This window comes from Amia ocellicauda, chromosome 15, assembly GCF_036373705.1.
Source record: "Amia ocellicauda isolate fAmiCal2 chromosome 15, fAmiCal2.hap1, whole genome shotgun sequence".
Taxonomy (NCBI): Eukaryota; Metazoa; Chordata; class Actinopteri; order Amiiformes; family Amiidae; genus Amia; species Amia ocellicauda.
Window position 1 is genome coordinate 15,129,377 of NC_089864.1, and position 12,288 is coordinate 15,141,664.

The 12,288-nt window shown below is 40.3% G+C and overlaps 1 protein-coding gene across 1 annotated transcript in view; it reads left to right on the plus strand.

The window, feature by feature from the left end:
- Positions 1-225: 225 nt before the first annotated feature.
- LOC136771861 (calcium-activated potassium channel subunit beta-4) overlaps positions 226-12,288 on the plus strand; it is a 30,665-nt gene continuing 18,602 nt past the window's right edge. Inside the window, exon 1 of the mRNA XM_066724410.1 lies at positions 226-1,261. Coding sequence (XP_066580507.1) covers positions 926-1,261 — 336 coding nt within the window. The 5' untranslated portion in view covers positions 226-925. The remainder of the gene's footprint in view (positions 1,262-12,288) is intronic.

Here is a 12,288-nt window from a genome sequence, read left to right on the forward strand (position 1 = left end):
TTACTTTTAGTGCTTTAACCCGTTTCCTTCATATTCGCAATGGAGATGACATACATCAAATAACAGTTTACTACTTCTAATCATTACTAATCGTAATAAATGTAGTAATACAACGAATATAATTGATATGTACATATGTATATAAAGTCAAAAATAAAACTGTCCAATCTATTGTAGGTTACAGCACGTTTACCGTAATTCGGTTTAATTACGCACAAGCACGCTGGCATAACCCGCATACCCTTTGAACAACCCAGTTAACTCTTTCAGTCCTGCCCTTTGCTGAATTCAGTCGAGTCCCCTTTAAACTGGATGACAGTATACTTGCACAGGTGACGGTGTTCAACACATGGAGCTTTTATTCCCGACTTTACTCCTGCGTTGGAGTCATGGTGTCTTTGTGGGCTGGTTAACCACCCCAGTCGCATCGTTATTGGTGCCATAGCAGCTGATTTATGTTGCGATCAGTTTTGAAGTCTCAATTTAAGAGCCCGTGTCTGATTAGCTCCTATAGGACATCAGAGCAGCCAGCAGACAATTGCACAGTACCACAGCAGCAGGCAGGCAGGCGGCGGGGATGGACACAGTGCCCGCTGCCCATCAGCATCTGATCGCCTGCAGCGGAGAGCCGTGTCTGCGCAGGACCCTGTGCTATTCCTGCATAAGAAGCTTAGCTAATGCCAGATGTAGCATCCAGCCTGTCACCAGCCTCCAAATCCGGCAGCACTACTGACCTCCAGATCAGAAAGCAGGCGCGCAAAAGCAGGAGTGCGAAAGAGCCGCTTGTGCCAACTTAGCCCGGCACACAGGGGTGGCATCCATCAAAGCCGGCGCAAAGTTTCGCAGCTACTTCTAGGGTAGCGGGAGGAAGAGCTGCTCTCTCCAGACAGAGACGGGCTGGGTTCATGCTCCTGGCCGGGGACTCATGGCGAAGATCAGGGTGTCCTATGAGTACTCGGAGGCGGAGGACAAAAGCATCCGACTCGGGCTGTTTCTGATCGTGTGCGGCGTGGTGTCGCTCTTCATCCTGGGCTTCTGCTGGCTCAATCCCACCCTGCAGAACATGCAGTGCAAGAGCGCCAACTGCACGGTGATCTCGGTGCAGCAGAACGGGGAGATGTTCGAGTGCCCCTTCAGCTGCGGGGCGGACTGCCGGGGCACCTCCCTGTACCCCTGCCTGCAGATCTACGTCAACAACTCCGAGTCCAACTCCAAGGCTCTGCTGCATTACAACGAGCAGCAGCTGGTCATGAACCCCAAGGTAAGTCGGGGGGCACTTCAGCCAAATGTGGACCAAAAAGTCTGTACAGAGAATTTGGGACACATGCGACCAAATGAAAGCTTAGTAATAGTAACAAGAAGAACAGTATTATTATGATGATGATTATTATTATGATTATTATTATTATAACAACAATAATTGCACAATATTCGAATTATTAAGTGGCATGGAGGTTTAACATTTTCCTGTAGCTGCATGTTGCATGCTGTGGCAGAGCTTTAAACTTGGTGTGTGTGTGTGTGTGTAGTTTTAGTTGTGTTTCATCCATCTGAATTGATCTGTTAGTCTTTCTGCCTGTCCATCTTTCTATTTATCCACATATTGGTCTTGTATAACTCTGCCCCCGGTGTTAAAAATAGACCGTATAAGTTTTAATCATTGAAAAGCTTCATAGCATCTCAGGTGAAGGACTTCACTGTTGCTTGCTGTTGCATACACACGGACTTGTTGATGTTGCTATCAGGACCCCATAGATGTTTGCAATTGAACAGATCCATTCACAAACAGTTGGATGCAATCCTAGCTTTCAGTTGACCTCAGCAGCGAGATTCATGTCTTCTCCTGGGCGATATTTATGATGTGGCGTTCTGCACCAGTGGGATTGGTAATGGTTTGTGAAACGTGTCCCTATGTAATGAAGTGTTTTCATTGTGCCACTTTCAATACACTAGAGGCGTGTACACACATTTCATAATTATTGTTCCTGACACAGCCTATGACAGGTAATGTCGGTAATAGAATAATGATATCTATAAAATATTATTTAGTTTTGCACAGACAGATTTATGAATGCGCAGACGGGCTGTTATCGCTAGTATATACATTGACAGAACAAGAGTTTGTGTTACACACTTGGAATTTAATTTAGTGATAAGTATTAATCTACAGAAAGTGCTTACTAATCAGTCCATAGTATATGGGAATGTATGAGGTATTTACTATATAAGGGGTTGGTTATTGCCATCAAAAACCCTTGTCATGCTAAAGGGCCACTAGGCACAAATGTAGGTTTAGCATTAAAAAGATATTTCAGTATTTGCCTCCACTGTTCAACAGTGAAGTCCTCATTCAGACTGAGGCAATCCTGTCAATGTACTGGGGAGAAAACCCCCGAACTTGATGTCCGAGGATGCAGTGTCCTCCCGAGCCAGTCCTCCTTACCCTCTCTGTTCACAGCACCCCCGCATCAACCCAACAGCTGCCTTTCCAGCAGAGGAGACTGTTCAGCAAGTATTGTAAACAGGGACTCCTTCAATAGCTGTCATATCATATTTCAATCAAACATCCAGTGCCCTGTCTTTAACTGCCAGCGCAAACCAGGTCAGGTCTGCTTACATAGTTATTTTGTTGATTTCATCGTTATGGGTTTAGAAATATAGAAGTTGTATAATCAGTTTTAATCAGAGACAAATTCACAATAGTTTACAAACAGCCCTCAGGTTAAAGTGATGTGTGCAAGAACATTTTCATTGCAATAGATATAACTTTTCGGGCACGTAAGAACCCCAGACTAAGTCTAAAATAAGTGCAGATAAATCATAGGCTTTCATTATTGATAGCTCTGGTCTACCATCATCAGTAGCCGTGGTCATAGAAGCACTGCAACTCCCAGTAGATGAACAACAACAGGTGGAAGACATTATACAGAAGCTCTGCCAGAATAAAATGAGCACCCCCAGATTTTAGGTGTTTGCCCATAGTACTCCTGAGCTAATGGTTTAAATGTCAGCCTTCTCTATGAAGCAAGGTACACAACATACAGTGTCAAGACACCAGCCGTACTGGATCTCAGCACCTGAGGTTGAATTTCAGCACTCTCTCTTGGCTGAAGACACAATACTTATATCTCTCGACACATTTGCTGGTACACCACAGTGCCATGGTAACACACAGATGACACTGTATTGTTTCTGAACTGCAGCTCTTTTCACTTGTTCTTGGTTACTAGGCCATTATTATAGAGCTCTGCCACTGCCAATGAGAAAACATAAAGAACTTGAGAGAGAAGATACGGTTTTAAGGAGAGGATTCACAACAATGTCAAGAAGGTCGAGAAGTAGTGGATGATTAAAAAAAACTGCAGGGATTTTCTCAAGCATAGTTCTAGATGGGAATATGCGTCTTTTTTGCATTAAGTTGGCTACAGGTCCGCACTCTAAGTTGCAGACATACTTTCTGCATTCATGGTGATTGCACAATTAGAACTGCATTAAGTAACTGAAAATGTGCCAAATGAACATTATACTTACGTCACGGGGACGAAAACGTAGAATTCAAGACGCTTTACAGCTGTTACTTCTAATAATTAGTTCCGGTAGCTGATCATTTGAAAGCTTCATTAAAAGCATTATTAATTAATCTTAGCCTTCGAAGAACTCAACTCAAATTGACTCAACAGAAAATGGGAACGATGCAATCAGCACTATGGCTGGCGGGGGGGTGAGGGTTCGTCTGAGTGCAGTAGGGCTGTGTTGGCAGTGCTGAAATATGCCACTCTCAGTAGCGATAGATTAAACTCCCAGATTGGGGTTAGCACTCTGCACTCAGATGCCTGCGGTGGTGCCAGACGGGGCAGAGCAGACACAGCAAATTGTCATCTCAAAGTTTTTAACATTTCGGCAGTATTTTTTACAGCTCTAGTCGCATTTGGAGAGAAGCAAGCCTCCCGGAGGATAGTGTTTTTTTGAAATCACTTAGTTATACTTATTTTCACAGTTAGCTGATGTAGTTTTTGGAAAAATTCTCCTTCTTCTGCTGAAGGTGCTATTAGGAGTTTGGAATTAAACACACACTTACTTACAAAATGGCCTGTTTTATTATAAAGGTGATAATAATAATGCTTTCTGTATTTCTCAGATAACGGCATAAGTGCCCTGGGTCAGAACCGTGTAATCATTTTTAAAGCATTCTTTAATTCTCAATGCAGAAAGAGTATTATACAGCGCAGAACGTGTCTTTAATCTCAACTTCTTAAGGAAAAGATGACCTTTTGAAAGGCCAGGTAATCAAAGGACATACTCCTGTGAGGCGCTTTGCTAATAGTTTTATTAAGCGTCTGTAGTAATGAGTCATACTGCAAATTTAAACATCCAGTGCTATGACATGATCTGAAGTGTAATGTAAAATTGGCCCTGGCATATTATGTTCTCATTAAACACAAGACAAGGCTGAAAATGACAAGCGTCGCAGAAATGAACACATTCAGAATTAAGGGCTATTGGCGGCTTGAATAGAACTCTGAGAAATCCATTTCCGATTCACCCGTTCCTGTTCTTGTTTGCATCTGCCCGAGTCTGAACAGAGACAGATGCGGTCGCCCGTAAATCAAATGGTGTTGCTGTCTACGGTCCATTAAAAAAGTTATTATAAAAGTGCATCTAGCCATTTTCAAATTTGATCATTATCAAAAACTTCAATACATCAAGACATCGTTTTCAGCTTGGTCACACTTTCTGGAGTTCACTATGCTATATAACTCAAGTCTAATTCTGAAGAAGAAAAAAATGTTTAATCTTTTCAATCTTTATCATCACAAAATAATTGCGCATGTGGGAATATATTGAATGTGTCAAGTCTCAGTCTCAGATCATAGTACACTGTCTTTCTCTAGCTTATATCATTGGAAATATTAGTGCCGGACACTGAAGCCCCAGTCTCTGGAGGTTTGCAGGGCATCTATACAGTGGGAGGAGGGCTGCTCTTGGGTGCACAGGATTAAACCTAGCTAAAGTAAATTTACCAAAGGATATTTACACTTTAAATGTGGCTTTACTGTGGTTAGAGTTTCCTGTGGGTCTGCACTTCACTTTACTACACTGGACCATGGGAATACTAGGATATACCATACTACATATCTTCAAGGCATGTTTGCAATGGTAAGGCATGAATGATTCTTCTTAGAGTGCTGTAAAGCACAATCAAGCCATATCAAAACCCATAATAAAACACTGCAAAACTATGATACAGCCATAGTAAAACCACATTTTTAAAGGGTACAATTACCAAGGTAGATTAGACACTTTCTGTGAATTCAGAGCTTTAATAATTTGCTCAGATCTGCAAGCGCCTGATAGTGACAGTGTGATTCACAAGCATCATGCTTTTTCCTCTTTTACCCATCTGAGCAATTAACAGTTTTCAAGGTAACAACATAGTCCGAGACTCTCGTGTTCTCTAACTTAGTCCTGTACATTATAACAGGTCTGGGAGTAATATCTTTCTGTAAAATGTACATATTCTGTATTTTCTTGTCTTTTGTTTTCAAAATTGTCAGCAAAGAAAATCTTCATTGATCACAGAGTTCCAAGCTGAGCAGTATAAACGGAGAAATCAAGCAGCGTGTCATCAGTGCTTCATATTGGGCGTGCTTGTTTATTCACCTGACACTGAGGATAGGATTGTCTTGCGCTCTGTGCTCCTCGCAGCAGTTTATTGTTGCCGTAGTAACAAAGTGATTCACAACAAAATCCTTTTTGAAATTATAAACGAGGATGCTGGATGGATGGGCAAGATCTGTTTGCGTGTAATACGATTAGCAGCCCTGTTGTTGCCCGGGCGATGTCAAAAACTCAGGCAAACCAAACAGAGTGACAGGAACAGCACACGAGTAGAGCAGCCTTTTTAAAAACAGATTACAGGACATTTCTGTCTAGTTTTGTTAACCTCATCAAGCTTAACCTTTTATAGATTACATTTCATGTTACTACTTGCGCAGCGTTAATAAATCGGTCCAGTGCAGACACCGTCGTTGGAATAGCTCGTTACTTTGATAGGAGTCTACATTACATAGGAAGTAATCTTGTTATTTCATTTGTTATTTCTTGCGTGTCCAATCTTGTAGGTTCATGTTCTGCTTAGACTGTTGTGTAGCCAGGCTGTTCCAGTCAAAGAAGCTTGTGGGAAGACAGAGGTGAGCGGATGCCTAATCCCCAAAAGTGGTAAAAGCATCAAATGGGCTAACACTCGTACAATGTCTCCAACCACTTAATTCTTCTATCACATCCAAGATTTTCTTTATGCCCTTTTTACATTTTCAGCAGCACTAATTCGCTTCCTGTGTGCTCTTCCTGCCCATCCTATTTGATAAGCTCAGTTTCTAATGGACTAATAAGCCACTTTAATCAAATAAGAAAAAACTAAAACCATCCATTTGTGCAGAAAGCATCCGATAAAACGTCCATTCAAACTTTCAGCTGAAATAACTGGGAGGTGCTGATGATGGCCTTTAACAGTATCTTATCGCACACATTACAGGTCCAGAACTGGCTCAGTAGTGTATTTCTTTAGCGCTTACACTGCAGTCTCTCCTTGTTCTATGTATTCCCTATAATTAAACAGCTCATTCTAAATATATGATTACAACATGGTGTAAATTGTTCTGATGGATCCCCAAGCCCCCCTGACCTTGTGATTGAACACTGGCTTTTGAACTTGAAAGTGCTATGGGTGGCGTCCCAGCTTCTGTCAGTGAGTATTTTTATGCTGCTGCACACTTCCCACACAAGCTTACACTCTTAAAATTAAACCCGGCGTCCAATTGTCTGATCAGCATCTTCCTCATTAGTTCATACCTCTTCTGTGCTGGAAAGGAGTCTCTTTAATTTCCTGCCAAGTCCTTCTGTTATTCATAAGTGTTGTCCATAGGATTCCTGTTTCTTATCTCGTGTATAGATTTTACCTCAGAATTGCTGGTCTGCCATCAGCTGGTTCAGTCATGGATGAAGTGGCAAGTCTTTCAGAGGGATGGAGTGGACCTCGTGACACTGAATAAAACAGCCACCCACCCCCCACCCAAAACCAGACACTGCGTCAGGCCTAGCTGAGTCGGACAGCCAGCAAGGTCAAATTCATTCAAACGCTGGCAAGTGGGAGAGTTCCTTTGAGATGCTAAATAACATCTAGTCACCATTCCCAGAGGACTGACAACACAAAAGACAGTTGTAAAGTGTCGTTCAGGTGAAATTTTCAAAGACATTACCCTTAATAGCATCATTAAAAAAGAAACGAATCCACACTCTTACAGACATCCTCATTTGAGAAAAGTACTTTTGCCAGACAGAAGGTCAGTTCTTTCAATTTAAGGTCAGGTTTACCATTCGTTTCTTCAGAAATTCAGTTTAAAATTGCTTCCAGACTTAAATAATGTACAGAATTTGCAACTTAATTTTGACGGTTCTGTAACGCAACTCTCCTTTTTTTTTTTTTTTTTTTTTTGCAAAAGTTGTAAACGGTCTTTTAATTTGTAGTGTAAAATTGTCATAATGTGTCGTATGGGAAAGTTTTATGTGAAGTCGAATGTATGTAAGTCAGGTGTTACTTAACCTGGGCAGTGCCTGTATTTAAATGAAGGGATGTGTCTTGTCTGATGGTTCTGCCCCTCTTCTTAAAATATGAATAAATCTCAGCTTCCAGGCCCCTAGACACTCACTTAAAGCTTTTTGAAGCTTTGGGAGCATCAGGGGGAGACAGATGTAAGATTAAATCTGATCACCAACACCACAAAGCACTCTGAATGATTGCCGACATCATAAGAGCTTTAGGCAAAAAACATGATATGTTAAATGATGTTTCCCTTTTTGATAATGGATCGGGAATATTACATCTAGTGGGGGGATTAAAAACAATTAAAAAGAATCATACACAAATCTTGGTGTTTGCAGGTCTGTACTTGAGATTAATAATCCCCCTTGGCATGAAAGGAAATCCCCTTGTGGAAATGAAAAGCAGTCCTGCTGCAATGGAACTGAAAATTAGATTACTTACCCATCTCAACTTCAACAAAACCAACAACAACAGCAAGAAAAACAACAACAAAAACTTCACAATAAGGAAACAATGTAGGATGACATTGAGAAACCACTAAAGCTGACCAAATACTAGTCATACTGTAAGTACACTGTTTATTTATTTACACCTCCCCGATCACCTGGCATCCATCGCATAATGACAAACTGTATAAAGAACAAATGGTGAGCAAATATTCCTGAGCAGTGGGATGAGACAGCAACATGTTTTGCACAAGCCATTCGTTATTTAATATTTGTGTATTTGTGTGCTTGGCTCTGAGGAAAGCTGTAGTGTAGTTGGTAGATTGCTGGACTCCTCTCTGCGCTGTCGGTGAGATCCATTCTGTCATAACCTAACTCTCCACACTGCATGGAAGGTTATGTGTGTTAAAATATTTAAATATAGAATTATATGAGTGAGATCAAACATATTCAAGACTTCTCCCCACAAATCTCAATTATGAATCAATAAGTCAACATTGTGATCTACCGATCTTTCTCTCTACATAAAAAAGAATACATGATAACTGTAAGTCTTCAGAAAGATCTGTTGACCAAAATGTTGGCTCTATTTTAATCTTAAGGCTTTTGGAGAGTTAATTTGGTGTGTGGGATTGATATTGATTTATTTTCTCATAGCACAGCAAAGGAAAAAGTTACTGTTGTTTTCTCTGCTGGGATCAAAGCCTTGAAAACGTTATCTTAACCAGTCCTGCATTTAAAGGTTCAGACACAGAATACAAATGGGACTGGGTAGCCTGTTTAAGGTCTCTGAGAGTTCATGTTAGAGTTATGCTGTCTGGAGTGGAGGCTAAATAGGGCTGAAGTGCAGGCGATGACTCAGATTTCCCAGAATGCTAAACATCAGGTGAAATTCTGAATGGGAAAACGAACATACAATCTCAGGACCACAGAGGCCCACAGTTTCTCTCACCCATGCGTGAAATCCATTAAAAGCTTATAGTTATTAAGTGTTGTCTACAATGTTCAGATTTCTGTTTTCAATCTGATACGTTGAATGTATATGCAATGTGTATCCTATCACAGAAGAAACAAGTCATCTCCTGTAAAGTCTGAAGAACACTATAGTATCCTATGATCATAAGAAGTCATTTCTTAATAAAGGTCATCTGTAAAGGGAGACACATGCACCGATGTTGTGTTCTCAGGCTCACAGAATGAACACACTGGATATGGTTGATGTGCCAGTGTGTTATGCCAAGACATTATGTAGAATTTATGACCTGCTTTCCACTTGACCCTGAGATTAATTTGTTGACCATCATATCAGTCCAGTTTTTCTGCTTGAGTCCAGCATCCACACAAATCCCCTTTATACTCTGACTAGCACAGTGCCGTAGACTTATTGATTTCCCTGTTGAGCTACACTGCTCTACTGGAATTGATCATGCATTGGTAGCATCATTTCAGTTAGAAAGTTATATGAGCATTCCTATAATGCTGTAACACCACTTGTTTACAGGACAAATTTCTGTTAAAAGAAACCCCTTTAAATGATTAATTAAGATTGTCCTTTGACCTACTGCACATGTCATACGCTAGCCAAGGAAACTGTGAACTCTTGCAAAGCTGAAAAGGAATTGCTCAAAAGTCACTGCCGTCCACATCTCTCAGCCCTTTCAAACTCTGCAGCAATTTATGTGAGTGCTTTGAATTGAGTTATAATGTCATCCCATCAATCAATCCCATCAGTCAGTCTGTCTCTGAAATCTTGAAAGACTTTGACAATAGTTTGGTGTGTCTCTGAGCTTGCAAAGTCCTCCTGTATGGGAGACATCTTTATTAGCACCAATTAAATAATTAAGGACATAGAAGGAATAGAGATCTTGAATGGGACAGGCTGTAATTGCCACTGAATGTACAAGTCTAATCCATCTGCACATTCATCTTGTTTTCATTCCAGCTGAGCTATATATTTCCTCACTGATCTATTTATTGGCCCAGTTGCTCCCATTTGCTTTACCGGGTCTTAAGGAGTTGATGTAAAGAGACCTATAAAACTCTCTTGATTGCAGCCCCTGACATGATTGAAGTACTAGGGGAAATAAAATGGCAATGTGTTTGAAGGGAATGTCCCATGCATATGCAAGCAATGGACTTCTTAATTATGAATCACACCACTTTCACTTTTGTACAGAGATCAGAGTAATTGTGTTTTTATTGAAGAACTCTATGGTTCCACATCTTGTCGAGATGAATGGAGACGCTGATAGCAGTTGCTGTCAGGGAACGAGGGTCATTGTCTTGTATTAGTTGCACTTAATTTAAAAACCCTTTCACCTTGCCTGGTTTGGATTTTATAGGTTAATTGCGAAAGTGTGTGCCACTGTCCCATTGAAATGATTGAAAAGGCAGTTCTCTTTTTCTGATATAGAAAAAGTAGGTTTTACGATAATTATTTAGCAACACATATAATTATTTGCATAGCTAGATGTGTTATCTATGCATCATGTATTCATGCTGTTTCTCTGTGGCCTAATGATAGCTAGGTGGTCTTTATATAATGGTGAAACAGCAATGATTTCAAATGGATCCCAAAGATGAGGTGACAATGCAAGATCATTTTGGAGATAAAGGTCCCTGTCATGCCATCGAGTTTCATCAAGCACGATTTGTCTTGGACAATACAGGCACTCTTAAAACGATCTTGTCTCGTGCTCTGGATGCCAGATGGCTTTTATAATGCCCATGGTGACATTTAGAAAACCCATTGTCCATTTGGAAATGCACCCAGCAAACCAGTTGACACAGTAATGGAGAGATTAAATAGTTCTCTCCCAATGAGTGTGATGTACTGCTCCTGTCCACTGCACAGGAATCTTGGTTTGGAAAGACCGTGTATTTGCACTTGCATTATACATCATGAGCTCATTTGTTTTAGCAGAAACATTATCTCTGTTCTTTTATGATTAAAGAATATTACTCCCATCAATAAGGTTTATCGTTGTTGTGAATTAACTTGACAACCTTATAATGACATGCTGTATAAATGCTAATTGAAGTGCATTTTGATTGACTCTTACGGATGTTTTTTTCTGTCAAAGCTGACTGTGTGGTTTAAATGCAGCATTAAGAAACCCCTTAATTGTCTTTTTTTTGTGCAGACATGCCTTCACTTAATTCACTCATTTCTAATTCACTGCATTTAATCTGCTCAGACCTCTGACAGGACTCCATAACTGCTGAAGTGCAATGTTCTTTGAGGCAATACATTCAAATTCTACAGATGTGGATAACTATACAAGTGCACTAACTTAGACTAGTCCTGAGGTACTAACAATGGCATCATCCACAGATTGTTGTTGGTTGCAACTGGCCCAATGTTACTAATATAAAGTACAGGCATTAAGGGCTGGATAAAAGCAAGACATTGAACAACCTGCTAATAACAAAATACAAACCTGCACCTTATAGCGGTAAAATTTATGAGCAGAAAAAAGAAGCATCTTACAAAATATCAAGCGGCCACTGACTACAGTTTCGTAGTGTTCTATATCTATTAAATACAGTATTTGAACTCTGTAATTACAGTGTAACTACAGTGTAATTAATGATCTGTGTATTATAAAATATTAATAGAAATGCACAGAAGGATGGATTTTTGCATTGGATGGATATTGCATTGGATGGATATTGCATTTTGTGTTGAGCACTGAAATTCCTTTCTTGTCACTTTAGCTTCAGCCTGTAATGTGAAGATATCTGGTACCACAATCCCCTCTCATCCCCAGATGTCTTATCTTGGCTCATAGCAGACTCATCTACACTAAGTATTGTGCTTTATACCCAAGATTTAAGCCCCCAATTAATTCCTCTCATGTCAGCCATAGAACAAATATTTGAAGCACTACCGTTTGAATGAAAATTTCCGAGCCAAAGATCTCTCCTCGTCAACCAGTTTGGCCGAGGTTAAGTGTATGTTAGAGACCTATCATGGGCATATTTTGAGACTTGGCAGTTTGGAACCTTGTAGTCCTAATGTATCATTTTTCATAATAACTGGAAATTCTGATTTATATCTAGCAATACAATATTCATGTCGGTAGAAACCTTGCAACTCACTATATGTGCATGAAGGTACAGGTATGATCACCCAGCCTCTTACAATGTATTCCACCATGTTCACTCCAAGTAATCTCAGATTTGGGATATATCTACAGTGGGGGAAAAAAGTATTTGATCCCCTGCTGATTTTGTACG